General features: G+C 47.1%; 12 protein-coding genes across 12 annotated transcripts; 6 read left to right on the top strand and 6 right to left on the bottom strand.

Annotated features, from left to right (window-relative positions):
* Positions 1 to 76: 76 nt before the first annotated feature.
* On the top strand, positions 77 to 2046 carry F5891DRAFT_1125889 (CK1/CK1/CK1-G protein kinase; the record flags this gene model as incomplete). Its single annotated transcript, XM_041364026.1, has 8 exons — positions 77 to 173; positions 226 to 266; positions 327 to 396; positions 453 to 601; positions 653 to 752; positions 803 to 937; positions 983 to 1153; positions 1205 to 2046. 8 exons carry the CDS (start codon positions 77 to 79, stop codon positions 2044 to 2046), a joined length of 1605 nt encoding a protein of 534 aa, XP_041231472.1.
* Positions 2047 to 2231: 185 nt separating this feature from the next.
* Positions 2232 to 6120, bottom strand: F5891DRAFT_631058 (uncharacterized protein). Its single transcript, XM_041372560.1, has 10 exons — positions 5690 to 6120; positions 5529 to 5630; positions 5352 to 5479; positions 4890 to 5302; positions 4276 to 4830; positions 3782 to 4226; positions 3552 to 3727; positions 3458 to 3494; positions 3217 to 3404; positions 2232 to 3165 (listed from the first exon to the last, which is right to left on the bottom strand). The coding sequence occupies exons 1-10, from the start codon at positions 6042 to 6044 to the stop codon at positions 2418 to 2420; spliced, it is 3147 nt and encodes a 1048-aa protein (XP_041231471.1). The 5' UTR covers positions 6045 to 6120; the 3' UTR covers positions 2232 to 2417.
* A 327-nt stretch (positions 6121 to 6447) lies between these two features.
* On the top strand, positions 6448 to 7867 carry F5891DRAFT_630896 (uncharacterized protein). The gene is made up of 6 exons (XM_041372559.1): positions 6448 to 6556; positions 6617 to 6688; positions 6741 to 6847; positions 6896 to 7027; positions 7073 to 7234; positions 7287 to 7867. The coding sequence occupies exons 2-6, from the start codon at positions 6629 to 6631 to the stop codon at positions 7786 to 7788; spliced, it is 963 nt and encodes a 320-aa protein (XP_041231470.1). The 5' UTR covers positions 6448 to 6556; positions 6617 to 6628; the 3' UTR covers positions 7789 to 7867.
* Positions 7868 to 8549: 682 nt separating this feature from the next.
* On the top strand, positions 8550 to 10132 carry F5891DRAFT_1007071 (uncharacterized protein). The gene is made up of 9 exons (XM_041360453.1): positions 8550 to 8908; positions 8962 to 9019; positions 9080 to 9172; positions 9223 to 9282; positions 9331 to 9380; positions 9431 to 9482; positions 9530 to 9742; positions 9801 to 9890; positions 9940 to 10132. Exons 1-9 carry the CDS (start codon positions 8661 to 8663, stop codon positions 9973 to 9975), a joined length of 900 nt encoding a protein of 299 aa, XP_041231469.1. The 5' UTR covers positions 8550 to 8660; the 3' UTR covers positions 9976 to 10132.
* A 2634-nt stretch (positions 10133 to 12766) lies between these two features.
* On the top strand, positions 12767 to 14133 carry F5891DRAFT_630752 (uncharacterized protein). Its single transcript, XM_041372558.1, has 6 exons — positions 12767 to 13078; positions 13139 to 13161; positions 13214 to 13249; positions 13305 to 13512; positions 13564 to 13876; positions 13927 to 14133. The coding sequence occupies exons 1-6, from the start codon at positions 12773 to 12775 to the stop codon at positions 14034 to 14036; spliced, it is 996 nt and encodes a 331-aa protein (XP_041231468.1). The 5' UTR covers positions 12767 to 12772; the 3' UTR covers positions 14037 to 14133.
* On the bottom strand, positions 14022 to 15673 carry F5891DRAFT_1249708 (uncharacterized protein; the record flags this gene model as incomplete). The annotated part of the gene is made up of 6 exons (XM_041369870.1): positions 14022 to 14543; positions 14596 to 14919; positions 14978 to 15150; positions 15203 to 15466; positions 15524 to 15552; positions 15607 to 15673. 6 exons carry the CDS (start codon positions 15671 to 15673, stop codon positions 14369 to 14371), a joined length of 1032 nt encoding a protein of 343 aa, XP_041231467.1. The 3' UTR covers positions 14022 to 14368.
* A 171-nt stretch (positions 15674 to 15844) lies between these two features.
* On the bottom strand, positions 15845 to 17735 carry F5891DRAFT_1007038 (uncharacterized protein). Its single transcript, XM_041360452.1, has 8 exons — positions 17509 to 17735; positions 17293 to 17456; positions 17155 to 17235; positions 16924 to 17096; positions 16698 to 16874; positions 16484 to 16648; positions 16212 to 16431; positions 15845 to 16165 (listed from the first exon to the last, which is right to left on the bottom strand). The coding sequence occupies exons 1-8, from the start codon at positions 17635 to 17637 to the stop codon at positions 15976 to 15978; spliced, it is 1299 nt and encodes a 432-aa protein (XP_041231466.1). The 5' UTR covers positions 17638 to 17735; the 3' UTR covers positions 15845 to 15975.
* Positions 17736 to 17738: 3 nt separating this feature from the next.
* On the top strand, positions 17739 to 19260 carry F5891DRAFT_1274936 (18S rRNA biogenesis protein). Its single transcript, XM_041370189.1, has 8 exons — positions 17739 to 17885; positions 17941 to 18012; positions 18066 to 18241; positions 18287 to 18358; positions 18408 to 18532; positions 18588 to 18713; positions 18763 to 19008; positions 19056 to 19260. Exons 1-8 carry the CDS (start codon positions 17753 to 17755, stop codon positions 19189 to 19191), a joined length of 1086 nt encoding a protein of 361 aa, XP_041231465.1. The 5' UTR covers positions 17739 to 17752; the 3' UTR covers positions 19192 to 19260.
* On the bottom strand, positions 19259 to 21577 carry F5891DRAFT_1102226 (nitrogen permease regulator 2-domain-containing protein). Its single transcript, XM_041363598.1, has 7 exons — positions 21017 to 21577; positions 20728 to 20967; positions 20584 to 20681; positions 20399 to 20535; positions 20207 to 20352; positions 19364 to 20158; positions 19259 to 19308 (listed from the first exon to the last, which is right to left on the bottom strand). Exons 1-6 carry the CDS (start codon positions 21560 to 21562, stop codon positions 19406 to 19408), a joined length of 1920 nt encoding a protein of 639 aa, XP_041231464.1. The 5' UTR covers positions 21563 to 21577; the 3' UTR covers positions 19259 to 19308; positions 19364 to 19405.
* Positions 21578 to 21626: 49 nt separating this feature from the next.
* On the top strand, positions 21627 to 23557 carry F5891DRAFT_1007031 (DNA glycosylase). The gene is given in 5 exon segments (XM_041360451.1): positions 21627 to 21835; positions 21855 to 22210; positions 22267 to 22687; positions 22741 to 22917; positions 22971 to 23557. 5 exon segments carry the CDS (start codon positions 21788 to 21790, stop codon positions 23289 to 23291), a joined length of 1323 nt encoding a protein of 440 aa, XP_041231463.1. The 5' UTR covers positions 21627 to 21787; the 3' UTR covers positions 23292 to 23557.
* F5891DRAFT_630455 (signal recognition particle receptor beta subunit-domain-containing protein) lies at positions 23529 to 25038 on the bottom strand. The gene is made up of 5 exons (XM_041372556.1): positions 24719 to 25038; positions 24576 to 24670; positions 24305 to 24516; positions 23607 to 24246; positions 23529 to 23556 (listed from the first exon to the last, which is right to left on the bottom strand). The coding sequence occupies exons 1-4, from the start codon at positions 24843 to 24845 to the stop codon at positions 23817 to 23819; spliced, it is 864 nt and encodes a 287-aa protein (XP_041231462.1). The 5' UTR covers positions 24846 to 25038; the 3' UTR covers positions 23529 to 23556; positions 23607 to 23816.
* F5891DRAFT_630462 (uncharacterized protein) lies at positions 24970 to 26219 on the bottom strand. The gene is made up of 4 exons (XM_041372557.1): positions 25968 to 26219; positions 25823 to 25915; positions 25604 to 25765; positions 24970 to 25549 (listed from the first exon to the last, which is right to left on the bottom strand). Exons 1-4 carry the CDS (start codon positions 26073 to 26075, stop codon positions 25094 to 25096), a joined length of 819 nt encoding a protein of 272 aa, XP_041231461.1. The 5' UTR covers positions 26076 to 26219; the 3' UTR covers positions 24970 to 25093.
* Between the last annotated feature and the right edge of the window lie 7 nt (positions 26220 to 26226).

The raw sequence follows: 26226 nt of genomic DNA, 5'->3' as shown, positions 1-26226 counted from the left end.
CTTGAAGGCCTTGTCCTTGCCCTGTACACGGTCTATCTTTCTTCTCCATCATAACCTTCCATACATTACATCTCTCATGTCTTCCCATAACTCTGGCACGGCGAATGTAGTCGGGGCGCATTACCGTGTTGGCAAGAAAATCGGGGAAGGCTCATTCGGTGTTATCTTCGAAGGTTCGCACCTCTTTCAACACTATTTCGGTTTGAGCTGACCATAGCGTCTTAGGAACGAACCTGCTAAACTCTACGACTGTCGCCATCAAGTTTGTGGGTACTCTGCTTTAGTGATCCCTGCCTTTATTCCTTATATATCTTCTTTGGTTGCAGGAGCCACGCAAAGCAGAGGCACCTCAGCTCCGAGATGAATGTCGCTCATACCGTATTCTTGCTGGCTGCAGTGCGTAAATTTGCTGGACTCACAAGTAAATGAAGTCTAATTCACGCGTATTGTAGCTGGTATTCCTCAAATATATCACTTTGGGCAGGAGGGCCTCCACAACATTTTGGTGATTGATCTTTTGGGCCCGAGCCTGGAGGATCTATTTGATATGTGCGGCCGCAAGTTTTCTATCAAGACGGTGTGCATGGCAGCCCGACAAATGGTGCTTGTTACTCTGTTTTCCAGATTTCTTCCATCATTTAACCATCAACAGTTGTCCCGGGTACAAACTATCCATGACAAAAACCTCATTTACCGTGACATCAAGCCTGACAACTTCCTCATTGGGCGCCCTGGCACGAAGGCGGCCAATCGTAAGTTTCCTACGTTCATGGCGGATATTACATTCACATGTGTCTCATAGTCATTCATGTCGTTGACTTTGGAATGGCTAAACAATACCGCGATCCTAAAACCAAGCAGCACATTCCTTACCGGGAACGGAAAAGTCTGAGTGGCACGGCGCGATACATGAGCATTAATACTCATTTGGGGCGAGGTATGTGTTTCCATCATGATCGGTCGCATTGACTTATTTCTGTAGAACAATCTCGGAGAGACGATCTAGAAGCACTTGGGCATGTCTTCATGTACTTCCTGCGGGGAAGCCTACCTTGGCAAGGGCTAAAGGCTGCTACCAACAAGCAAAAGTACGAAAAGATTGGAGAAAAGAAGCAGACGACACCCATCAAGGATTTATGTGAGGGATATCCAGGTTTGTTGATTCTTCAAGTGTCTTCTCAATGATCCAGTAACTTTCGTACAGAGGAATTCGGTATCTACTTGAACTATGTTCGAAAGCTTGGATTTGAGGAGACTCCGGACTATGATTTCTTGAGGGACCTCTTTTCCAAAGTCATGAAGAATAACAACGACTTAGACGATGGCATTTTTGACTGGAACTTATTGAATGGTACAACTTTCATTGCGTCTGGTAATCTCCTTATTGATCTTTCATCAAATTATACAGGTGGTAAAGGTTGGGAGGCTTCGCAAGTAGGTGAAGTTTCAATTTCCGAAATGCGAGGATTTCATTGTGTTGCGCAGGGGCAATCGCAAGTACTTGCTCAAATACAGAATGCGGCCGTAACACCTGCGCCGCAAGACCGTCGAAAAGATATGGAACGACGTCGGGATACAGATTGGCGCCGCACATCACAGACTGGTGGAGTCAACCCGCCTTCACCAGCGCTCGTTAGGCACGGCTCGAAGCGCAGAGTCCCTAATGCACTTACCCCTGGAGCAGGAAATGCACCTGGTGGCACTGCTACCCCTCTCTCTGCTGCTGCTCAGATTAACGTTCCAATCTCGACACCACAAAACAGATCTAATAATGTTGGTGTGCAGCAACATCCTTACGCGAATGCAGCTACTGGTGAATACGGCTGGGACGCAGGCGAGGAACCATACGGATCTCAAGCTGCATACGGACGCGCATCTCCTATGGTGTCAACTGTTGGAGCTGCTCCACCCGCAATAAGTACAGTGCGTGCCCATGGCAATGAAGCAGGTGTTTCTCGTGGCGAGGACTACCGCCAGCAACAGGATGACGACCCTCCCCAACCAAAGTCGAGTATCTGGAGAATCCTCACATGCCGGTGCGGCTGATTGTCGCCAATTTCTGGTTCTTCCCCTATCTCTGTTCCATGCTATGATCAACGTAACTCCATCCATCGTCAGTCATTACTTTCGACGTTTTGATATACCCATTCATTACTTGCACCTAATATCCACTTTCTCGGTTTATGTTTGGACGCCTGCCGTAGCTTTGATCAAATGATCAAATCTTGCTCTTGACTATCTTTGTACGGGTTCACAGACTACCAGGAGTGTGTAAGTAAATTGGTGACGGAAGTGGTCTGCAGGAGTAATTATGCTTTGAGATATGTGCAGTAAAGTGGTCAGTTGAGGGACAATTATGTAAAGTTGACTATGGAATCAGATCTGATCATTAAGGGTAAGATTGATACTGCGCAAGCTCAGTACTCCATGCCAGCGGAGATAGACGAGAAGGTTTCAGTTTCCAGGAGTGAGAGAAATTTGCCTTCGTCATCAGAAGAACCAACTTGGCTTTGAGCTCGGGTAGGCTCCGCGACGAGTGTCTCGGGTGGATCATTCTCATCGTCAGATTGGGCATAGGACTGCTGCGTTGTGTCCATATGCGGCCCTTCCAGCTCATGACGCGGCATTCTTTGGATGGAGAGATAGTGACCCGCAGAAGGATGTCCAATATGGAAAGAGTGGCCCATCTCTTGGGTTTGGGTGCATATAATGGTAGAAGAACTTCCGTTCATAGGTCGTGCTGGGACACGCGACTGGGTAGGAGGCACTGCTGTGCTGGCGCTAGTAAAAGAGCCTCGACTTTCTTGGTGCTTGTGAATCGAAGGAGCAGGTGCAGAAGGATAATTGACAGGGCCTTGTCCAATAGAGTCAAGACTGTTGCGCTTCTTGCGGGACTGTGCGCGGAAGCTTCTCGACATGGTTATTAATTCCACGTTTTGTTTTTGTAAAGCGCATAACTTGTCCTCCAGAATTTGATGGTCTGTCTCCAATTTGGCATTAGCAACTCTCAGCTTTTCATTTTCGGCCAGCGCCAAGCGTAGCTTCTGGGGCACGGATCGAACGTTATCAGGTATTGCTTCTTTCTTGGCGGGGCTGTGAGAGTCTGGGAGTAATTTGACGGGGAGTCGAGGCTTGTTCGTGAGATAGACTTTGCCATTTGACGCACTATGCAGCGATACGCTCAGCCACACTCCCACTCTCGATAGATGAACCTACTGTTTCTCTAATCTCAGGGGCCCTCTTCTTGACAGTCTGTTGCCGGGAGGACCAACACGCTGCTTCTTTGAAGGCCGACAGTCCGAACTGCTGGCAGAGGTATCGAGCTGCTCATACTCCTCATCGACATCCCGCGTTTGGGCTCGAGAATAAGCGTCAACTCTTGGAGATGTACCATCTTCATCTGGCTACATGTCCTACGTCAATACCTGATACGTGAACACGAATGTGGGGCAGATACCAAAGATCCTATATGAGTCGTGGTATCGTCGAACATGCTGGATGAAGGCCTATTACATGGAAGGGGGGGGACAGATACAAAGTCCATAACAAACCTTCGCTTCTTGCCATTTACAAGTGGTACGCTTGGACGTTTCCGAGTTGTGGGAAATGATTCATGAACGCCGAAAGTACCAACCGCATGGTAGCCCGTTGAACTACCTTGAAAATCGCTTGGAAGCGATGCCAATTCACTGGAGCTTGCAGACCTACGGAAAGGCGATGATGCAGCCTTGTCAATATTTTAGCTGCTGCGCGGAAACAATAAGAATGGGAATCCTCTCACAGACGCGCTAGTTAGCTCTATGCATTTATCGTACCACCCCGGTATCGTCGCGTTCGGGTTGATAGACTTGCATGTACGAAATTTGGATGCGACGTATGTCAACTTCAAGTGAAAATCCGGACGTGCACCAGTCTCTTCGTCGTGTTGGATGCGTGCATATCCTTCCCTAAATGCTGCCTTGGATTCCTTGTGGTAGCTATGCCACACTTTGACATCATTTGACATTAAGAACGCCAGCGCAGCATGCGTATGGTAGCCCTCCAATATATGAGTCGTGCATCGTCCGACATGACAGAGTGAGCAGTAGATTATCGCACTATGAGAATCTTCATGCTTTGACAAGCACATGCGCAGCGGCTCTTCAATGTCAGAGAACATCCGTCGTCGTTCATACAAGACGCATGCAGCTATGAAGACGCCGACATGACGTGCTGATATGATAGAACTGAACACGCAATCAACCAGTAGCCTCCTACAAGCACGAGTATACTCACTTTAAACTCCCTAGTAGACATTCGTGGTCTTTCACGATGTCAGGACATACTTCTCGAATGGCATATAGGGCTTCGTCGCGGGCTCTTAGCAGATCGCCAAAAGGCCGACATTGAGTGGGATTCATGATCCCGCAATTACAACCACGACCCTCGACGTAACAAAGAGGACAAACCACGATACCATCTCCGATCTTCATCTCGTCATCGGTTCCAGATAGATGAAGAGCACAGGATATGCACTCAAAGAAACTCTGGAAGATATCCGCGCCGCAGAAGTCGCAGCAGATGTCATTTTGATGGCAGGTATCGGATTGCGAAACATGCAGCATATCTTGATGCTTTGGTGAATATTCTTCCCCGAGGACATCATCAAGCAACTCAAGTAAGTGATGGAGATCATCAGCGACTCGCTCAAGGTCCGAGTTCACAGTGAGCGATGATCGATTGGAGTGAGGAGAACTTGTCTGCTGCTGAAGTTCACGAAGCATCTGTGTCTGGCGGTGAAGGGCGCGATATATATTCAACTTGACCTTGTATGTTTCCGGTCGGCATACACTACATAAGTATGTCATCACTGAATTTGCGAAACGCACGAGTATGTTAAAGAGACTTACCGATGATATACAGGAAGTTCATGATAAAGAGCATTCGACAACCCTTTGAGAGTCATACGCGACCAGGATGTTTTCATCGTGATGCCACCATTGTTGATGACTTGATGACAGCTTCTTGGGGGAACGAGTACTAAGTCGCCAAGAGTTTGTTCCGCAATGTAGATTTTTAGTCTCGACTGCTCCAACTCTTTCGTGGTTATGACATGTGTCTCAAAGTCTAATTCTTCGTTCATCTTCTGGAAAAATGCAGCCATGGCTGGTGCAGCTGAACTCTCTGTCATGAACCAGAAAGATGAACCACCATTCTCAGTATAACACATAAGATTTTGGCCAGAAGATGCACAAAGATCCTTGTGGAAAGGAGTGAACGTGTCCCCTACTCCGAGGTAGCACATCAAAGTCTGAACATCACTCTGATCGAAGCTGATTATATGGGTAGCCACAAAGTGTAAACGAACTGACCGAAAGATACTTTAGGTAATCATTGGTTCCGTGAGGCAGAAGATCACTTGGGAGGACGCTAGACGTTGATAGCCAAGTTGCCCACTCGTGCGGGCATTCCGCATCTTTGCCATACAGTCGCTCGGTTTCTGGCGAAAGTGAGATGACATAAAGAGTGACGTGATACAGCATCCTCACCATTTTCATTAGCGTATACTGGTGTCGCACGAAGTTTATGGATGAGCTCTGAAAGGGGCAGGTCGAAATCAGCCCAGGTGTGCACGTTACGTGCGAACGCCCCTTTGGATTCGCGTCTCAGTCAAGTGGCACGCGTTCGATCATGAGAAATAATGCCTTACCCGGTTTCCCATGCTCACTGAGCCAATCCAAGGTGAACAGATCGGCGGGCCAGCTATCGTGTTCATGGAATCCTTCAATGATTAAGGGGGCACCAGAATCTTCGTACGTCCGAATTGTCTGGATTAGCATCGGATCGTCAAAACGGACCCTGTCCACTGGATAAAAATTAGGCGATTTTTTGATCAACTGCGCGAGGGTCCAGCCCTTGGTGGAGATTAATGGTTTGGTTTGGCATCTAGCACCATCATTGACAATGGAGTGGCGTCCATAGTATGGGTTCGAATCTGAGGTCGGACTATGTGTCGTATTTGATCGCAGCTCCGAATGTGAAACTGGAGCAGTGGTATTCGGCATGATATGGTGAAGGATGGTAATCCTTCTAACTCCTTCGTCTTCAAAATGCGTCCTTGAGTGGATGACAAGAATCCTGTGGCAAGAAGCGAATTCAAGTTTTCATTTGACCTTCACTTACATAATTACGGGCGTCTATTCTAAGTTCTAAAGCTCAAACGGGATTTGAACGGGATAAGTTACTTCTTACGTCCGCATCGCACTCTTTGTATCATGTCCAACACAAACGAGCAAGTCATGCAGGAAGCAGAGTTTGACTTCTGGGACTTTGTCCACTGCTCCATATGCCAACTCCCGTTTACATCAAGCGATCGCGGACCACCCGTTCCATTTTGGATCACAGAATGTGGTCATGTTCTTTGCAACAATCATCTCAGTAAGATGCTTTCTCCCCTGCCCTCAAATCTTGTGCATTGTAAACTCGTATTAACTTGTTGATTACCCAATGAGAGCCAGATCAGAGCTGTGCGCGATGTAACGCCTCAAACATCCAGCTGGTTCCCCTACACCGAGATGTATGTTTTACTACTTATGTGTCTAAGGAGATGTCTGGCTTATGTTTTGGGGAATTATAGCTGGAGCCTCCCATGTCAGATTGGTTTAGACCTCTCCCTTATTCACTAGATTCGATAGCAAGTGCTGTAAAAGTGAGTCTTCTTGACGTAGTTTTGCTATCATTTAGACCTCAATCTGCATCAGTTTCAACAAGACACATTCGCTGGTCTCATCCGCTACTACCGGCAAGCTTGTTCCCAGCTAAGCCAGACGTGCGAACGTATTCGAGCGGAGAGAAAGGCTCTTAGAAAGTCCGTAGACTCACAGTTCACAACACCGCTTATCCTCACTGGGAACAGAGAAGTAGACAGTTTGCAGCGAGAGGTGGAGCACCTACGCCAGCGCACTTCTGGCTTGGACCCCGCTCATGCTCAGCAACCCTCATCTTTCTCCAACGCGAATGGCAAGCGTCCGATGGCTGATGTCCATGAGTAGGTGAAAGACCGCATTTATTTTGGATCTAACCACGCCGCCAGTTTCAAGGCAAGTTCCAGCCCTAGATCTATCGTCACCCCAATCGGACCGAATCGAATTACATTACCGCCCGGGGAGCAACCGAATTTCACCCGCCAAGATCAGGGACGAATTTCCAGCCAGAGCCGTCAACCGGAACGACCTGGCACAAGTCGTTTTGTAGAGTAAGAACATCTATAATTTTTTCCACTCGTTGGGTTCAATGTTATATATCAGACAATATGCGTACAATGGTGAACAGGGACCACGCATGCAAGCCCCTCAGCTCTCTCACGAACAATCAGCATCTACCCGGCACCTGCGATTGGCGTCCGGGGATCAAGGTCATCATTCTATGCCACCTCCACCCCCTCCAGTACCCGGGCCTCGAGGTCGCTTCAGGCCTGCAATGAACCAGACGGATACAAGAACCACGATGGCGTCGAACCCCCAGACAGTTGGACCGCAAACGATACAACATCGACCTCAGCAACGCTCATTCGCGGTTCCGCAAACTCCTCATCGCGCTAGCAGCACACACTTCACTGGCCAGACATCCGATCAAATGCGCTCACTCCAATCCAACCGTTTCATCCAACCATCTTCGCACGGACATTCGAACTCTGGTGCAGGTGCAGGTGCAGGTGCAGTGACTGTGACATCCTCGAATGTCCCGGGGACCTCGTCTGGAAGACATAGGATGCCATTCGTTTCAGGGAGTGCCAGTGGATTTGGATGAACTTGACTTTATCATACAATCCTCTTGATCGAATATGCAATGAACGCAGTATCCACTTGCAATTGTGTTGTGGGACTCTCGGTTAAGTACGTAAGTAGGTCAACGGAATATCATGGATGATATCATATGTCAGTATCAAGCACTGCAAAACAAGACAAGAGGAAGTAATCGACTGAAGAAGAATCTACACTCAGTTGTTGCAGCTGCTGTACCAGTAGGAATCGAGCTGACTCGACAAGAACATATCAACAGACATTCACTACGATGACTTTATACCTTTGCCGTACATAGCTCCTTCCAAAATCTACGGATACTACTGTCCGACGAGATGGTACGTACAGGTACCAAAGGTAGGATTTTGGAATAAAAATACCTTGAAGGGACTTTCGCATTTGATGCCAGTTGTCCGTCGTACGTTGATCGGATAAGGAGGCACTGCTGTTCCTGTGGCGAGCGATAGTGTCAGGTTCAGAGATTTAGCTCATCCAAACCAGTGCCTATAGAAACTCAAGGTAAGGATGCGAAGTATGCGAGGGATCCGTGAAGCTCAAGTCCTGCAGGAGCGGGTAGTATGGTGCTGGAGCCCGGGTGGGGTAGTCCTAAAAAGGCAAAAGTGTAAGTTTATTCTCATTAAATCCATAGATTTAAAGTTTATTGAGCAGACCAAACGATACATACACCCGGCATCGCGGCACACCTTCCTAAAGCGTGAAATTATATTCTGCATTCTATTAATTGTTTAAATTTGCCAATTTCGTCCCCTTGCACCACTTTGAAACTGTGCAATTGTCACAAGTTGCACAGCTATAATTCGGCTCTCGTGAGTCCCGCAGCAGCTCTACTTCTGCCATCTCGCACATCATTCATCTACCATGTCTCAATACAGAGACCCGTATTCTGAGCAGCAACAAGACAGTCACAACCAGCAGTATGGTGATGCATCATACGATACCAGGCAACCGCACCAGGCGTACGACCAAGGCGGCTATGATCCCCAGACAATGGGCGAGTACAGAGACGACCCCAATGCGAACCCACAAGTTGCCGCTACATCGTATGCTCCAGCAGCACAGGAAATGAACCCTTATGAGCAGCCAAACTATGCGAAAAAAAATGGACGGTGAGTCGCCAGCTCTTTGAGGCTCCCTGACCTATCTGATTCCATTTCACAAGCCAATCTCAGGATTTCAAGACCTGGAGAGGTGAGAACACTGCTGGTCTATGGACAAGGGTGAGTAACTTAATGTCTCACTTATTTGGTGACGCGTTGGAACCTGAGTACCGCTTCTAGGGCAGCCGAGTTAGCTGCATAGGGAGGTTCTGCTGTTGCACAATGATGATTGCTGTCTTTCTCATTGTCAGCATACTGCTTGCACTGCTTATGGTAAGCCTTGCAAAGGGAAATGTCAACGATATATTCAAATGTTCTTGCAGTGGGTCCGTCCTCCGGATGCTATTGTTGGTAATGTAGGGCCGTCTACCACTCAAAATGCGGTAAGGCAGCCTTTCTTGATGTTTGTGTACGTTTCTCATTTCTATTAGGTTCAGCTGAACTCGGGAAGCATTACCGTTAACCTGGGCGTTAATCTAACGTACGTTGACCATGCACTTTGTCTGATCCATTTCATTACCGGAACTACAGCGTTGTCAACCCAAATTACTTCGGCGTATCTTTCAAGTCCATAAACGTAGATGTAGGTCGAACCCTGTTCACTACATTTTATTGCTTACAATTCATCAGGCATATTACCCCATCAACAATACTCTTGTCGGAACTGGCCAGGAAACTGACATCACCTTCAATTCTAACTCGCAAACCAACTTCACCTTCCCATTTTCGCTGGAATTCAGTACAAACATGACTTCAAGCACACAAATCTTAACTGATCTCGCTACAAAATGTGGTGTAGGTGGTGGAGCAGTGCAAGATATTACAATCGATCTTGACATCACGGTCCGTGCACTCACAAAATGTTATCTATGGAGTTCTCACTTGTGTTTTCATTGTTCAGGTTGGATTACGCGTCTTATTTTTCGTGGTTTACCCGGTGGTGAGCATTCCCGCCAGTTTCGCATGCCCGATATCTGCTTCAGACATTTCGGTATGATCATTTTTTTCCTGGTGTAAATCGTTTTTGACCGTCTCCTCAGAGTTTGATTCCATCTCTTACTTCATTGATACCGTGATTTTACTGGACGAGAATGTAGCTATGCATCCCATTTTTGTATCTCTTCTTGGACATAGACTTACACGTAGTTACACCGACTTTGTTGCCAGTTTGTATAAAGGATGGTTATTATCTTACTATTTGACGCTAGATAGGTTTCTCGGCACCGTCACGCACATCAGTGAACACGTGAGGAAAGTAAAAGGCATATTTGCCGGAAGTTGAAGGCAAGTACAACGTGCTAATTAACATTGTCACGTGACCTATTGGGGGGCGGGGGTGGTTTCAAAGTTAAGGTGGGACAACTTTCTACTTACTTATTGTACGGAACTTATAGATTTGTTATAGATTCTCAGATCTATACCCTTTTCAACCTGAACCATGAATGTGGTGATTTCTGTCTTAACATAAATCTATGACCAGAGAATCTCATAGTTCGATGATGTATGTACTAGTAAACAGTACCTGCTCTGACCATTCTGAACGTGCCAGACGGAACAAGAACCTTGCATTTCATTGCCTATATACTTACCTCATGTGGCAGGCATGCTAGTGAACCAATCGAGCACTATCATTCAAATGCCCTACGCATGTCGATCAATTTCCGTCATTACCATGATGGGGTCGTCAGACGGTCAAAGGGTTGTCCAAATCTCTTGCCTTGCACCTTTATACGCCTTTCGGCAGTTTATGGGTAACTATGATCAATGGTTCAAGAATGAAGCCAAGAGTTCCTCTCCCTTCTCTCATACTTCTTGCACCTCCACGAAAGCTCGGTATGTGGTCTCATGGTTTCACTTACTGCGGATGAGTGCTCATGAAATTGATCACTTCTTTTGAAGAGCCAAACCCGTAGTCGAGTCCGGTGGACCACGGGGAAATTTAAGATACGTATCACGAAGAAAATTTCTGTGAGTAGACTGCTGAGTTATTCGTGTCCTGGTTTGAATATGGCTGACATTCTTCAGAAACACTTCAAGTGTTCCCGTAACCGCATTCCTGGGATCCAGAATACTGATCTTCAAAATGATTCTTCGAATCAGAATATCGAGGTAGGTGCTCGAAATCGTAATCTCAGTTCAGTTTTTGTATCAGAGGCGCTCAGGGCATGTCACAACTGCGTCCTTTCATCGACGACAAATATCCCACCACAGCTGAAAATACCAGTGGCTGCATCAACCAAGCCACATCCGGAGAACCTACTTCGAAGGTACTCGCATCAAATTATTTGGTTTTAGTCTAAATTTGATTAGTTGTGCAGGTTCTCGACATCCCCTCTGGGGTGGAGGAAACCCTTGGTCCTAAGTCAGCTGGTGTTGAACTCCAGGGCTGCCCACGAGGCTTCAGAACACATGAAAACATTCGGGGGACGTGCGCAGTCTATGGTATCTGCCGCCAAGAATGCCCCAGCAGGTCTCACTGCCGTGGATGATTACCAGATCAATTACCTCCAACCCCTGAAAATTTTCGACAGTGCCATTGAGAAGATCGCAAATGTATTGGATGCTCCCCTTAATTTGTAGTGAACTAATCAAGTTGTAGGTGCATCCATATGTAAAGATAGCATTGGATGTACTTTCTGCTGCAGCCAAAGTACGTTCTATGTTGCCTGGAGATCTGTGTATAAATCGGCACATCGCCTTCTCCAAAAATTAGATGAAGTCTATGGCTTCATTACCCAAGACGACGGTCTCTCCAAGGTTGAATCGATGTGCGATGTCGTCGGAAAGATTGCTCAGCAGACTCTCAAGTGCGCCCGTTTTCATTAGAGAATACTCGGAGACGAAGAGCTTCTGTGAGTCGTCGGACTATCGCATTCGCACATGACCTTAACCTTTTCCTCATACTTGCCGGTAGACTTCAGGACAAAGGACTTCCCCAAATTACCGAACTCCATTCCAACTTTCGAATCCTCGTTACCTCTCGCCCGCTTCCCGACATCGAAGAGGGTTCGAAGGCGCTGATCATATTCTACGGTTGTCTATGGATGGCATTCCACCAGAAGTCGCGAAGTGCGACATTCACGCCTTCGTATCTGAGGAGCTGAAAGAGCTATCGGGATTTCAGGACAAAGAGTTCGCAGAGAGTCATTTCGCTGCGAAAACTGATGGACTTTTCGAGTGGGCGTGTCTCGCCTGCGAATACATCGAAAATCTTCCTCCAGGTGTATGTCCAATGGATCGCTTCAATGCTCTCGTGAACCGCAGTGCCGGAAAGCAGAAAAACCTGTTGCACGATATATGTATCTGGTCATTTTGGACGAAAGGATCGATATGACGACGATGACGAGCAGTACGAAGGAGGACATATACTCGGCACAGCTGAACCACTCCCTTTCAATTCCCTCAATATCATGAGGAGCTACTTTCCAGACCTGGCAGCCGCAGTCTCTCATATGTGATGAAGTGGCTACAACCTCGCACGTACAGAACGTGCTGGTTGACTCATTCTCACATCTAACTCATCTGACGAGATCATAAGTGCACTGTGCCAGTCTCTGTTTGTAAATTATACTTCTTTTGTCTGATTGTTTTGACTTCCTGCTGAACCACATCAAACGGACGCTCAAACCAATTGATAAAGTCATGCCTCGGAGCACTCGCCGACGAGTCCTGATGCCGGCCTGATCCTCCAAGCACATTTCTGGTATGCTACGTAGTAATGATGAGTACTGGGTGATTCATGTCAAATTCATGTTGTCAAGAGCCAGGACTAACTATGTACTGTATTCTATTTTATTTCCTGTACAATATCAATCGGACTTCGAAAAATGTCGCAGCAAATCGGCAAATCCTCATACAACAACAATCCCTATTATGTTGCTCCACCAGTCTGAGATCGCGGAGTCCCGTCCCAAACCCCTGCAAGGCCTCTTAGGGGGGATTGGCATTGCGCTGTCTGTTCATTCTCTTCTGGTGCTAAATGGATCTGTTTTTGGGGTCTCTGGCTTTGTTCACCGCTCCCTTAGAGGAGATAAAGCGGCGATGGCTTCCATCGTAGGTCTGGTTCTGGGTGGCATTGCAGTCGGTATCATCAGTAATGCGGACACCCCGGAGCCCCGCACTGTGTCTTCGCTTGGCCAAATGATGTTTTCTGGATTGCTCGTCGGTATTGGGACCAGGGTATGTTTAGCTTTTCCTTTCTCCAAAGGTGTAATCATTCATTCCGCAATTGGTCCATAGTTAGCCAACGGATGCACCTCAGGGTTCGCTTCCTCGGTATTCCTGTCATGTGCACGCGTCTGACTATTTCTCAAGCCATATGATCTGTGGCTTGTCTCGATTTTCTCTCCGGTATGCTTTAAACTCGCCTAGAATCTCGGTGTCTGTAGATTCAATGTATTCAAAGTTCCCTGGTGGCGACAACCACATTCTTCGCAATTGCTGTAGCTACAACCCACTTCGCTCATGGCGCTCTTGGAACACGTGGATCCTTGGATTGGACCCTCGATAACCAGGGACGACAATTTCTGGGCGCAATTCTTTCCCTTGGGACCCTGTGGCTTGCTTACACGTGCTTGGCTATCAAGAATGGCACTGACAACAGTTCAAAACTCGTGAGCCGATAAATACATTCTTGTGCTAATCTTGTGCCAAACATTCCAAAGTTCATTCTTCGCTATCTGGCAAGCTTCTTGACATCGTTGGCTTTCGCGTTCTCCCTCTTCCTTGGCAATATGATCGATCCACACAAAGTATTGACATTCTTGGCGTTACCGTTGTCCTCAGCATTTGACCCGACCCTGGCGTTCGTTGCAGGAAGTGCTCTGCCTCTGGCTACCCTGCTCTATTGGTATGTACGTGTAGAGCAACCCAAGCTTGGTGGCAAATGGAACAACCCGACCTCCCTAAAAATCGACTGGAGGCTCATACTTGGTTCAGTGATATTTGGGATTGGCTGGGGGATCGCTGGTATTTGCCGTACGTTGCCTGTGGACCTTGGCAGCAATATTACCAAACCTTGATTTCAGCTGGTCCTGCTCTAGTCAACTTCGGACGTTCTCTATATGCTGGTATTGGTTTCGCGGAGTATGCAGCTTGGCTCTTGTTTATGGGTTTCGGTGGCTTGCTTGTGAGGTGATGTGATCCATCACAAGTCGTTGGATGCTGAAAGCTACAATCACTAAGGATCATTAGTTTTACATCACATCTGTTTATTCGTTCAATTCTGTTTACCTAATGTCACTCTAGGCTAGCCTAATGTCGAATGCAATACGTATGCACAACGTATGCGTATGTACATCATTGCAGCTTGATCGCAGTCAATACGAATAATGTACATCATACACTCCAACTACAATAGAGTAAATAATAACAAGCCTAGTCAAAGTAGTATAAGATCGCAAAATGGAATGATACAGACACAGTTCATGTCATCTGATGGACGCATTCCTTCCTGCAAGGACAAAAGGCTCACGCAGGTGCAGGAACTGCTGATGGTCCCGCGGTAGGCGTTGCCGACTTGGAAGGACCCTTGCTCCTTCCCCACTTCACATGGACTCGTTCGCTATCCATGTCCAGGCCATTCGCCCAAGCTTCTGCTGCCCTCTCAGCAGAATATCGGTCTTTGAAGTTGATGAATGCACATCTAGAATAGGTCTTAGCTTTGAAACACCACTGAAAGGCAGACCCTAGTGCACCGTGATTTTGCGACGTGGACGACCGACCGCAACTGTGACGAAGGTATTTGAGGTAATGAATTGATGACATCAGTCCGTATGCTGAGTTCTGTAGCAGAGGCAGGGAGAGAGGAAAGGAATAGAGAGGTCTGTTGTGCCAAACCTTCAAATACAGCACCAGAGAGAGGGGAAACCTCACTCACAACATTCTCGTCTTCTGGTGGCTTCAGACCTTGCGCCTCTGAATGATTGGCCAATATTTTTCGTGCTACTGGGTCATTGTTACCATGATATCTATCCTGAATATTTTGTTGGGAAAGCGCATTTTCAACAGGTTTTTCATGTCTGGTGAAGCAAGCTTTATTAGGCATTGAAGCGAGACGGACGTTGTATGTGAGCTCACCGGAACGGGCACTCGTCTCCTCTGTTACACTCTCCTTTTACAAAGAAGGAGCAAATGTGTGGGCGGTTGCGCTTATAGTATGGGTTTGTCCGAGCTAACTGCTTCAGCATTTCCTTCCCAGCAGATGTAGCCCGAGTCCCGACTTGCATCAGGGATTGATTTCCGTCCTCCATCTGAGTATGACTTAACAACATGCACGTGGGCGTATGCTAGACATCAACGCACCTTGTTCTCCATGTTCTGCGCGTAGTACTCCCGGTTGATGTCACTGGTTGGTGCTTCGTTTTGAATGGCAAGGGCGGTGTCTCGAACTTGAGTAGGTAGTCCGTACTCGAGATCAAGAAGGCACGTTTGGCAGACATTTTTCACTTTGGCGCACGTCTGACATATCACAGTAGTTTTGTACCGTGCGCCGGAGCCTGGGTTCCATCGGAAAACCGTGAATGGACGAGCACATGTGCCACACGAGCGACCGAACTCTTGTTTCGACTAATCATCAAGCTAGGCGGTCAGCATTTTGTGTTGATTATGGGACTCAACACTGACCATTCGGATGAACGGGTTAGGTCCCAGACCTGGTCAAGCGCGTTAGTTTCTGGTCTAGTCAGCTTTAAAAAATGACAGCGCACATGTTTCACAAAGAATGGGGAATTCACTTTGTTCCCAACCAGCCTTGTTGATATCTGCCTTGGGCATCTTATTCGGTGAATGGGCGTTAGGATATACTTATAAGCAACAATGTCGATGAAGTTCACTCGAAGACCAAGTGATGTTACGTAATCGCAATGTCAGCACATCGCAATATTTTGGCGCTATGACATTATGTTTTCTTTGAAATCCTCAAATTCTTTCGCAACTGCCTGTCTATGACGCACAACCACAAGTCTGACTTGGAGGTAGGATTACTCGTAAACAAACCGTGATAATGCTTGCATTCAAATGTCTACTGCTACATTGCGGATAACCATGCAGAAATGTAAGATGCTGTACCTTTAAGTTCACGTGTAAGTGATGATGAGCGACAAGCTGAAAGGCAGACTCGAAGCAGTGACCACAACTTCTCCACCATCAGGGACAAGTTCAGAGACTTTCTTCTCTAAGTTCGGGCGCGTAGATTCTTCCAGCTGGGGTGGTTGTTGGAAATAAATCGGCTTTTCCGGTGTCGCAAGAGAAGGTTTCTTAATCTGACTACACCAGAGTGAGCCATGGATGTCAATGACGAATGAACACATACATCGTCTGCTTCTCAGTCAACAGTTCAATGAGTTGCTCGACAGTCCAATCTCGACTTATGGACATCTCCAGGGCTTCACCTCCACAAACAGGGCAATGATCGCGCTTTTCATGCTCAAAGGTGTATGAATACACTCCTTCGGTCCCAATGAGCATGAAGTAGTTATTCAGATAAGCCGCTGAACTTGTTGCAATCTTAAAGGCCTCATTGCAACATGAAGCTGTGAACACTACCATCAGACAGATCAAGTAGTAGAGTGGGTGCTTACATACCAGCGATGATGGCATTAGTGGATGCAATTGCAGGAATGACGTTCTTGACAACACCCTGTGTAAGTGACCAAGTCACGCCTTCAATCTTGAATTCCTTTGCACGAGCAACAGCAATTGAATACAACCACCCGATGTGCTCAGGATCATCAGTGTCGAGTTTCTCATCTACTTTCATGTGAAATAGAAGAAAAATGGGACGTGCAGCAAGACTGACCTCCGCGCACGCGAGGCCATTCAAGCACAGAGGCCCATTCTATACAGTGCTCAGGGAGACGGGGCGTGTTCGCGATGGTGCAGATAGGGAAGGTGGTTGGCTTGTTGAGCATATCAAGCGAACACTCATAGCATGATGATACAGTCGGAAGGATGACTCGAGCTTGCCCCTTAAAACCTTCTCACAGCTATTAAGGTCGTGCAGAAGGTAAAAGAGACATACTCACCTTCAGTACCACCATCTATGAGGGGCTTCAAACTTTCAGGATTCTCAGAATCCACTAGGTTAACGAGAGTTGCATTTATCCATCGACGTGCTTCCACAGAATCTAGACCACAGATGACGAGGTTAAATTGCATATAATAATCGTCGTCCTTGTCTTGTATCTTGCCGTAGTACCTGCATGCCTTGTATATTAGAGATGATGCGCACGGCCCGCAATAAATTGCCGACTTACGGTGTGACCTTGACTCCCGGCACCCGTTTCATCACATACTCTGCAGCAACGATGGCCTTTGGTCTTCCAACGTCTGCGGGTCTTAAGGAAATTGATCCCTAGGCCGCACATACATTCAATTTCATAAATATGACGTACCTGAAGAGAAATTGACGATTGAGATTGCTGATGTCGATAGTGTCCATGTCGATGAGATGGATATCCTTGAACCCAGTCAGAGCAAGATTGGCGAGTATCTCGCATCCTAAACCACCCGCGCCGATGACAAGAATCTTGCACTTGTTCCGCAAAAAGTCCTTCACCTTTAGAGCATGTTTCAAAACTGAGTTGTCTTAACATTTGTGAGATGCTCACCTCATCCCCTGCCAGGAATGATGGATCAGTTCGGGGGCCAGGTCTATCAAGGATCTGGTCAACATGGTAATATCGATCTTGCCAGTCGCTTGAAGTCGCTGCACCGTTCACATGTATTTCCGTGGCCATTAAGGGGAGTGAAAGGGAGTCGAGCTATATGTTTGTTCTGCCAGCAGCTAGCAGCGGATTGGACGCGATCAATATTTCCTTATGTAATGTAAAAGTCTCTTCGAGGTTTACATCCATGGAGTCAAGATCATTGGTGAACTTCAGTGGACACCAATATTTGCGACAACGTCTAGTACTCTCCATTCTCACCGGAAAGCATGTTCGAATTGATAAAATACGCTCCGAGGATAAGGATCCTGGTTTGAGAGGTATGTTCAGTTCTTTGCAGTCTGGCGTTTCTTGACGAGTAGTGCCATCGCCCAGACTACGAAGTCAGCCTCCTGCGGCTTCTCGAAAAAGTCACCAATGGGTCCGTCATTGAAATCTCAGTGACCGGTACGATTTACTTTACTGTTCATTACGCTGGAACTCACTTATATGCCTTCAAGGTACCGCTGTACTTCTCAAACCAGGAGTCGTGTCTGGCGGTCCTGTTACTCATGATTGTCCATTGTCACGTTCAATAGGTTATTTTTTGGAACCACTGGTCATGATCGCGCCCTTCTCAAAGAAGCCGTTTCAGCTGACATTGCGAGGCATAACAACGGATGATAATGATCTTTCTGTAAGCCAAATTATATCGGAATAAAATGCCTTCTAACGGCGTTAGGTTGACCTCATCCGTACCGTGACACTACCGCATCTCCAACTTTTCGGTATCTCTGATGGGTTGGAGCTTCGGGTGAGCCAATTGTTCGATCTGTGAAATTGCACTTCATATGCTTGTACAGATAAAGAGACGTGGTGCTCCTCCAGAAGGTGGAGGGGAAGTACAGTTCCTCTGTCCTATTGTTAAAGAAGTGAAAACTCTGAACTTTGTTGATCCTGGAAAGATAAAACGAATCCGAGGCATTGCGTGCGTTTATCTTACCTTTTCATGAAAGGCATTCCACACTGAAGTATTCTCCCAGACACTCCGTCCGTGTTAATCCGCAGTTCTCTAATCGTATGATCGACGCATCACGTTCGGTTCTCAACCGGTTCATTCCCGACATTTACCTGTACTCCGATGTTTACAAAGGAGATGAAAGTGGAAAGTATGTGGGCTAATTGAACATACTTCCACTCTATTAATCCTGCATGAAGGTCGCCGGGATATGCACTCAGCTTACTTGCGGAGTCCACCACGTCTGCTATACATTGTTCTGAAGCTGCATCCTCACCAGGCGAAACCCCTGAAGATATAGCTCTGTTGGCAACTAGAGCCCTTTTGTCAGAGATCAGAAATGGAGGATGTGTTGATAGAAAACACCAGTCTCTAGTCCTGTTGATGATGGTTCTAGGTAGTGAAGATATTGGTCAATGCAGAATGGGAGAGCCCTCCGTTAGAACGTGCGCGATGATCAACTCTCCTGGTTCTATGGCTCACATCATGACAGCGTTCAATTTCTCCGTGATATCAAGGTCTTCTTCGGCACCGTCTTCAATATTACACCCGTAGATTCCTCCAACACTGAGTTACTTTACTCGTGTCTTGGAACTGGCTACGTGAATGTGAACCGGTCACTAGCGTAGCAAGCTGTTCAGTAAAAGTATATGTATTCGTGCTCTATAATACCATGCAATGGACATTCGTGTGCTAGATTGATCGATCGCTCAAAATTTCTATACGAAACTCCCAGCAAAATTCACCTAGAATTTCATTTAGGATTCCGTCGTGATAAAAAAGCAAACATGAACGATTCACCGAGATTACAAAAGCGCGTCGTATTCGTATGGCAGACGCATATCAACGATAAATAATGGACACTCTCCCGAAATCTCCATCTCCATCGCCTTTGCCGCCTCCAATAGCCACTAGCCATTGCTGTAATTGAGGCCATCCGACTTCGAAGCGCGTACAAAGTTCATCTGTATGATGATCTCCATCGAGAAGTGGCAATAATTCAGGGGGTGGAGGAATATTCATTGGACCCGAAGAGCCTTGTGAATTTAGGGGCCGAGTACGAGAAGTAGAAGGGGACCGTGATAGTCGTGGTCTTGCAGAAAAGGCGTTCTGGGATTCCGACGAATTGCGCTGCGCAATGCTTTGACTCCCAGTAACACTAGATGGTGGTGGCACATGACTCGTGGGCTGTTGGTAAGTTGAGTGTCTTCGGGTATCAGACAGGACACGGCTACGGCGCTCGTGATTGCGCTCGGAGCCCTCTGGGGAAAGAGGAGGAGGTTGTCGCATAATAGGATTTGGTCCAGCCCGCGGGAGTGTTTTGAAACGTAGCTGCTCGAGAACCTTTTCTGCTGCGCTTGTTCGTTGTTGGGCTCGTGTGACCTCCACCTGGTTTATGGGAGAACCAAGCATAGGTGCAAAACCAGACGCATCGGGACGGCCACTAAATCGAGGGGTCTCCCCAATTGGAGCCGAAGAACTCGTAGGACTTGCGTTCGATGCGGAAGATGAGAGGCTTTGCCTTCTTCTGCGAGTTGGTGACGGTACATCCACAGGAAGTAAGATTGGCCAACGATGAACTCGCCGTAGAAAGCCCTGAAAGGACTTCGAATTCAAGAACATAGAACAATTGCTACGAAATACCTTGATCACCCCGAAACTTGTGAAACGTCGAACGTCAATGCCAAGTTCATAGACATTGTAGGTCTCCATCCAATCCAGTACCGTTTTTCCCGACTTGAGCCGCGAATATAAGTGCAGAAGTTTCGGCCAATCTGGTACCACTCTTCCTGTTCACAGGTGAGTTAGACATTTCCGTGGAAGGGATGTACAGACCGGGTGCGTGCTTTGTGACATATGGTCCACATTCGTCCTTGACATGGCACTCGTCCGCAAGCCATTGCACATTCTTACGAAGAGTGTACATATTAGAGTACTGGAAAATGTCGATAATCATGATAACTTGATAGTAACTGCGAGACTGATGAGGACGGATCGAAAGTCGGAGTGAAATATCTTACAGTAAGTGAGATATTGCTTGACGGGTAAGCTCTATATCACAGTCGGCTAGGTGTGCAATGCGACTGACGTGATTCACACCATCAATATGTCTGCACACCTTAATGCATGTCAAGACAGTCGGTTGATAAACAAATCCGGCCTACCTTGCTCATCGTTAGATCCCAATTATCTTCTATGCGCTTGGACAAGTTGATCAGAGCCAGAGGCACCTGCCAATCTTTTACTGGGGGTGGATTAGGGTAAAAAGGAAAGATTTTCAGCTCTATTGAGTTGAAGGCATCGATTGGAATCGACGTTTCAGAATAAGAGTTAAGATCCTCGTATAGCTGCTCGAGGATGGCATGCATGGCTGGCGATGATTTTGAGAGGAAAAATGACTCTTCCTACAATTTCATAAACACAGGGGTTTTTCGTGTAAGGTAAAGAGCTGACCTCGCAGGCCGTCAGTACACGGCTGACCTTGCGAACTATTGGTTCATAGCAACTTAAATCCGCAGACCGCTCGAAAACAAAGCAGACGTTGTACTGGAAGTAGTTCCGCTGGTAATTGCCAGGAAGTAGAACAGGAAAGCCAATGATACGGTATTTCCGGCTGGCGCATATAACCAGCCGCCCACAAAGCTCTCCAGGAGGTATCACATACTTTGAGATGTCATCGAAATTGAACAGAACACGACTGGAGGAAGAAGAGCGATGATGAGGCGACGGGACGTTGAGAGAACTCGCACGTCGACCACCATGAGAATTAACAGAAGGGCTTGACCTTCGCGAAGGCGTTACATCTGGTTCCAATATGGCCGCACCTATCGACGGCGAAGGGGAAGAGGTGACCGAATGGTTAGAGGTTTGATTAGCTATCGATCCCGCGATGAGACCTTCTGGAACCTGATATACAATTTTGGGTCCCTTCTGTAAATCGAATACGGCGTAGAACACGCTTTGTATTCTGGGAAGAAACGTATCTCCTTCTGAAGGCATATAGCTGAGTTAGTGATGAAGCGAATGCATATGGTAGTGGCTGTGAATTCACCAAATTAATATTCCGTGACCCGCGTCTGCTTACTAGGCCCGGGGGGATTCAGAAACCACAGTATTTACCAATCACACACTCGTGTTCGCCTTGAGAGTTGCCTCGGTCGTACTCTGACGCTTGACTTCCAGGACAAAGAATACAATCTGCTTAGCCTTCTAGCGATTTTGATTATGGCTTCCTCAGTTCTTGCTGGGTTTTGTGCTCTGCCACTGTCAGACGTACAGCTCTCCTTAGCAGTTTTTGAAATGCGGCCAGTCATTTCGCTGGACATGTTACCCCTTACCCTCGTCCCCTGGCACATCTCCTACTCACGAGTACCGTCTGTGCCTGAGGGACCGCGTAGTATGCTTAAGACAGTCTTCTGACTATCTTTTCTATCGCTCTGTTTTTCCGGGCGAGCATCTCTCTGCAGAACAGGAGGCAGCTAGCGACGAAGAAACATTAATTTGGCTCAAGGACTATTTTCAGCTCGATGTCGACTTGCTGAAGCTTTACGACCAGTGGAGTGACCGAGATCAAGTCTTTAATAAACTCAAATCTCGCTTTTCTGGGATCCGGGTGTTGAGACAAGATCCTTGGGAGAACCTAGTATCGTGCGTGGTCTACTTCTGAACTGGCTCAGAGGCTTGACAGGTTTTCGTCATGTCAGTTTCATCTGCTCTTCAAACAATAACATTCCCCGGATTACCAAGATGGTGCACGCTCTTTGCAAACAGTACTCTCCTTCCCTGATTTCCTTGCCATCTCCCGAGCTCAGTGAAAGTGATTCTCAAGGTTCCGCAGCGTATCACTCCTTTCCCCCGCCTTCACTCCTTGCTGCTCCTGAAGTCAAGTCCACTCTTCGGGGTTTGGGCTTTGGCTACCGTGCTGATTATATTCAGCGCACTGCGAAAATGCTTGTGGATACTCACGGTTCCTCGATATCCAACTCCAAGTCGCGAGAGAAATGTGAAGAGTGGTTGACCGGATTGAGAGGCATGAGCACCGAAGCTGCTCGTGAAGAACTTCTGAAGTTCGTCGGCGTTGGACGCAAGGTAGCAGACTGCGTTCTTCTCATGAGCTTGGACAAAGTAAGTCAAGCCTGGTTACTCTTGTATCTGATCCTGAATCTATGCCGTCCTAGAAAGAAGTAATTCCAGTGGACACTCACGTTCACCAGATTGCTATCAAGCATTACGGACTACGTACCGTAGGCGGCTCCAAAGGAAAAAGTGCCATGACGCCTCGAATCTACAATGAAGTGACCACTAAGCTTGCCGATATTTGGGGTGGATATGCCGGTTGGGCCCATACTGCACGTGTCTATTCGAAGTTGCCTTCCTTTTTTCAAGTTATTGATTCTCTTTTCCTTAGGTACTTTTTACCGCGGATTTGAAAGCCTTCTCTTCGTTTGGTATTGAACCCCCGACGCCTGCCACATCTATCATGAATGTGGGTGCCTCAACATTGACGTCGTCGTCATCATCCAAACGAAAACACAGCGAGACTCAGAACGAGGTTGAGATGCAGAAAAAAGTCATCTTGATGGGCGCTGCTGTGGCTGCTATAGCCGCTGCCGCTACTGCTGTGGCTGTCGCGCACGATGTCCCGAGTTTGCTCGAGGAGGGCTCGGATGTCATAAGTTCGGTTGAGGAACACGCAAATTCGAGGCGAGTGAAGAGAAGGAGATGTTGATAGATGTACTTGGATGCCTATTCACATCTGTTTCTTATAAAGTATGGTGCGATGAGCACGCATGGTATGTATCCGGAATCGCATTTCTACATGCAAACACTAAGTGGCAAACCGTAACGAAGATGATAAGGACGAGATGTTGGAGAGGTCTGACACCCACTACACCACACAGATAAGATGCGTGCGTTCATAATCCTATCCAAAGTACTCTTCGCATTACCGAATCGCCGTCATTCTTCCTGAATAATGGTAGAACGGGCACTGTCTAAAAAGCTGCGGTGAAGATCAACCAGGAATTGTTCGAGCAATTTATACCATCATTTGTTTGTACTTGTATACTCCGGATACCATGCCAAACCTCCCTGAAAACCAATCCATTTGAATTTTAAATGAACGGAGTCATAGTATTATATGAATCACCACACTGGACAATTGTTCCGATGAGATTCAACTGCTAATAGACCATCCTAGAATTTGGGCCCAAGTTTTGAGTATCTTGTATCAGAAAAATCACGATCATCGGAGTTAGGTCACAGTAAAAGTTGCTCCCAGCCAACTCCGCAATGAGGCTAGGCCGTCAGTAGTCACTCCTTCTTTTTCATCATCCTTAAGCTCTCCGACGTTTACCCATGTTCCTGCAAAATCGACTTCTCCGCCTTCCCAATCGGCAAACTTGAAGATTCCGCCAGGACCACTGCAATCCAGGCCTCCTATATCAGAACGTTCGCCTTCAGCGCCCAAGCCTTCGACCCCCATGCCGCCGGACTGAGCCTCTCGTCGCTTCTCCAGCTCACGTTCAAGAATCGTTCGCACGCGTGAAATGGCAACCTCGATGGGAGAGCCTGAAGACGTAGCTGTCTTCATGAGGTCGCACTTGTTAGCGAGGATGAGGAGTGCGGGTGCTAAATGTGAAGGAGGAAGCGACGTTATGGCATGAAGGACATGATGGAGGTGTCTAGACGTCGCACCTGCGTTAGAATTACTGTGGGCATGAGAGAGTCAAATATACGCACTCTGCTACTGTAGACCCGTTGCGTGATATGGTACTTGCATCCACTACAAAAGCAACTGCTCTGGCATTCACTAAGTGCTCCTGGAATTGATCTCTAATTCGAGGGTGCCCAGGGATGTCGATCACCGGCAAGATGCCTACTGGTGAGAGAGGCATGAGAGAAGTATTGACTTGCAGTGACGTGTGCGATGGTAGCGTTCCAGTAAATGCGAGCTAGATACAATTGGTTTAGAGTTAGACAATCGATATGACTTCGATGATATGTCACAAACAGTAGAAAGTATAGCTGTTTTGCCAGCATCTGAAGGCCCGACAAGGAGAAGTGCGGTACCTCTGGACCTTGATTTTCTTCGAGAGAATGTGATAACTTCAAAGTGTAAGAACTTCTTCCAAAATCAAGTCTTCCGAAACGTACCAAGTAGTAAACCCACGACCAGCGCCAAGGAAAGTAGCAATAAGCTCTGAGGTGAAAGACCATTGGTGAATGGAACCATCTCGGGCGTCACCGACACAGTCTCGTCGCTCTGTGATTCAATTCCCATCTTATATTAAACGTCCGGAAAGATGGATAAGTGGACAGAATTCCTCAGTACTAGTGCTGTAGTGCGATAGAATGTTACGGATGCGTACTAAGTACTGAGTGTTACAATGAAGTAATTGCATGTTCCTGTTTGACGTTGTTGAAGAACCTACGCAGCCACTATTTACATAAGACAACAAAGTCTCGTAAGGTTATCGTAAGTGACATCATGATCAGAGTTGTGACCATTGAACAAGTTGTAGCATCAACTTAGCCATGGCGTCTACAATTCAACGCTATTAGCATTGCTCCTAACTCCAACGCGTTCATTTTTCCAACAAATGTCTTGAGAAGAAAGTTACGTTGAGCCTTCTCGGGCCACGTAAAGAAGTCCTCCAGATGGCTCTGATCATAAATCCCAGCAGAAAGGAAATCCGGAACAAGTTTTACCAGACTGGGTGTCATCGAGTCGAGAAACCGAAAAACTGCATGAGAGCTTTGAATGGGTACTATGCTGTGCGATTGTGCTGAGGCGGGAGAAGATGAGCTCCCGCTGTGCTGGTGAGCGATGACAGCAGAGCATTGCATTGCAGGTGACACGGTAATTTCTGAACCAGGTGGGGAAACAGGTCGATCACAGGTAATAGCCCTCCCTCGAGTTCTTCTGGATACACGGGCTTGTGAAGCACAGGTATCGACTTGACGGACGGACGATTGATTTGTGTTCTGCGGGGTGTTTTCAGAATCTAACTATCTGGTGATACAAAGTACAGAGCATACTTTTGTGCGAAGTCGTCTGAGTTGGCTGGCAGCCTTCTCACGAGCGATTTTATCAGACCACCGTTTCCGATATACTCGTTTCAACAGATATATCCTTAGATACCAGACCAGAACCCATGAATTGGGGTATTTCGCTGCAACTTCTGGCCATGTAGCGTGAACCTGAAACAAAGGATGGAGTAATGAAACAATGCAACAGAAGAATCGATCGAAGCTCACCGCCTGGTAGAACAAACGAACCATCTCGGGATCCTGGTGTTCATATCTACATTGTGTATTGAGAAACCTGGCGGCTGCATCTATGACGAGAGCCTTTGACTCAAAATCAGTTAACTAGATACTCAGAAATCTGTCTGGTACGTACACGCAATCTCTGCCACTGCCATGAATTCATCCTGGATGCTGATTTTACCTCTCGGACATCCTTACATCGTCTCGCGGGTTGAGAGATGAAGAAAAGTTCTGTGCGCATGTCTGGGGCTGGCAATGAATGATAACACAAAGGGCTACAAAGGAAGATGTCTTATACACCCCCCTTTATTCCGCCTTTGGATGCGACACGCGCGCGAGCCGTCACGGGAAATGCCCACGAGTAAATATAAAAGTACACTACAAAGATACAC

Source organism: Suillus fuscotomentosus (assembly GCF_016647785.1).
Source record: "Suillus fuscotomentosus strain FC203 chromosome Unknown F5891scaffold_6, whole genome shotgun sequence".
NCBI lineage: Eukaryota > Fungi > Basidiomycota > Agaricomycetes > Boletales > Suillaceae > Suillus > Suillus fuscotomentosus.
The sequence above is the reverse complement of the archived record's forward strand: the minus strand, read 5'-3'. Positions and strand labels throughout refer to the sequence as shown.

Excerpts from the sequence above, each read along its gene's own strand:
- F5891DRAFT_630455 (XM_041372556.1), bottom strand. The coding sequence starts at position 24,845 with ATGGGAATTGAATCACAGAGCGACGAGACTGTGTCGGTGACGCCCGAG. Across the intron at positions 24,671-24,718 it reads GGTCGTGGGTTTACTACTTG|TTATCACATTCTCTCGAAGA; the intron begins GTACGTTTCGGA and ends TACACTTTGAAG. Across the intron at positions 24,517-24,575 it reads AAACAGCTATACTTTCTACT|CTCGCATTTACTGGAACGCT; the intron begins GTTTGTGACATA and ends AATTGTATCTAG.
- F5891DRAFT_1007038 (XM_041360452.1), bottom strand. The coding sequence starts at position 17,637 with ATGGCCACGGAAATACATGTGAACGGTGCAGCGACTTCAAGCGACTGG. Across the intron at positions 16,875-16,923 it reads CATAGATGGTGGTACTGAAG|GTTTTAAGGGGCAAGCTCGA; the intron begins GTGAGTATGTCT and ends AGCTGTGAGAAG. Across the intron at positions 16,649-16,697 it reads ATGGCCTCGCGTGCGCGGAG|ATGAGAAACTCGACACTGAT; the intron begins GTCAGTCTTGCT and ends ACATGAAAGTAG.
- F5891DRAFT_1007031 (XM_041360451.1), top strand. The coding sequence starts at position 21,788 with ATGGCTTCCTCAGTTCTTGCTGGGTTTTGTGCTCTGCCACTGTCAGAC. Across the intron at positions 22,688-22,740 it reads TTCTCATGAGCTTGGACAAA|AAAGAAGTAATTCCAGTGGA; the intron begins GTAAGTCAAGCC and ends ATGCCGTCCTAG. Across the intron at positions 22,918-22,970 it reads GTTGGGCCCATACTGCACGT|GTACTTTTTACCGCGGATTT; the intron begins GTCTATTCGAAG and ends TCTTTTCCTTAG.
- F5891DRAFT_1007071 (XM_041360453.1), top strand. The coding sequence starts at position 8,661 with ATGTCTCAATACAGAGACCCGTATTCTGAGCAGCAACAAGACAGTCAC. Across the intron at positions 9,020-9,079 it reads CTGCTGGTCTATGGACAAGG|GGCAGCCGAGTTAGCTGCAT; the intron begins GTGAGTAACTTA and ends TACCGCTTCTAG. Across the intron at positions 9,891-9,939 it reads TATCTGCTTCAGACATTTCG|AGTTTGATTCCATCTCTTAC; the intron begins GTATGATCATTT and ends CCGTCTCCTCAG.
- F5891DRAFT_630462 (XM_041372557.1), bottom strand. The coding sequence starts at position 26,075 with ATGCGCACAGAACTTTTCTTCATCTCTCAACCCGCGAGACGATGTAAG. Across the intron at positions 25,916-25,967 it reads GGCAGTGGCAGAGATTGCGT|GCTCTCGTCATAGATGCAGC; the intron begins GTACGTACCAGA and ends TTTGAGTCAAAG. Across the intron at positions 25,550-25,603 it reads TCAGACGACTTCGCACAAAA|AACACAAATCAATCGTCCGT; the intron begins GTATGCTCTGTA and ends AACACCCCGCAG.
- F5891DRAFT_1274936 (XM_041370189.1), top strand. The coding sequence starts at position 17,753 with ATGGAGTCAAGATCATTGGTGAACTTCAGTGGACACCAATATTTGCGA. Across the intron at positions 18,013-18,065 it reads CATTGAAATCTCAGTGACCG|GTACCGCTGTACTTCTCAAA; the intron begins GTACGATTTACT and ends TATGCCTTCAAG. Across the intron at positions 18,714-18,762 it reads AAAGGAGATGAAAGTGGAAA|GTCGCCGGGATATGCACTCA; the intron begins GTATGTGGGCTA and ends TCCTGCATGAAG.
- F5891DRAFT_1102226 (XM_041363598.1), bottom strand. The coding sequence starts at position 21,562 with ATGCCTTCAGAAGGAGATACGTTTCTTCCCAGAATACAAAGCGTGTTC. Across the intron at positions 20,682-20,727 it reads GGGATCTAACGATGAGCAAG|GTGTGCAGACATATTGATGG; the intron begins GTAGGCCGGATT and ends ACATGCATTAAG. Across the intron at positions 20,353-20,398 it reads TGTCACAAAGCACGCACCCG|GAAGAGTGGTACCAGATTGG; the intron begins GTCTGTACATCC and ends ACCTGTGAACAG.
- F5891DRAFT_630752 (XM_041372558.1), top strand. The coding sequence starts at position 12,773 with ATGTTGCTCCACCAGTCTGAGATCGCGGAGTCCCGTCCCAAACCCCTG. Across the intron at positions 13,250-13,304 it reads TTGTCTCGATTTTCTCTCCG|TTCCCTGGTGGCGACAACCA; the intron begins GTATGCTTTAAA and ends ATGTATTCAAAG. Across the intron at positions 13,513-13,563 it reads CTGACAACAGTTCAAAACTC|TTCATTCTTCGCTATCTGGC; the intron begins GTGAGCCGATAA and ends AACATTCCAAAG.
- F5891DRAFT_630896 (XM_041372559.1), top strand. The coding sequence starts at position 6,629 with ATGTCAGATTGGTTTAGACCTCTCCCTTATTCACTAGATTCGATAGCA. Across the intron at positions 6,848-6,895 it reads GAGAGAAAGGCTCTTAGAAA|AGAAGTAGACAGTTTGCAGC; the intron begins GTCCGTAGACTC and ends CACTGGGAACAG. Across the intron at positions 7,028-7,072 it reads CCGATGGCTGATGTCCATGA|TTTCAAGGCAAGTTCCAGCC; the intron begins GTAGGTGAAAGA and ends CCACGCCGCCAG.
- F5891DRAFT_631058 (XM_041372560.1), bottom strand. The coding sequence starts at position 6,044 with ATGCCGAATACCACTGCTCCAGTTTCACATTCGGAGCTGCGATCAAAT. Across the intron at positions 5,631-5,689 it reads CAGTGAGCATGGGAAACCGG|GGGCGTTCGCACGTAACGTG; the intron begins GTAAGGCATTAT and ends GCGAATCCAAAG. Across the intron at positions 3,166-3,216 it reads CCCCTGAGATTAGAGAAACA|TGCGTCAAATGGCAAAGTCT; the intron begins GTAGGTTCATCT and ends ATCGCTGCATAG.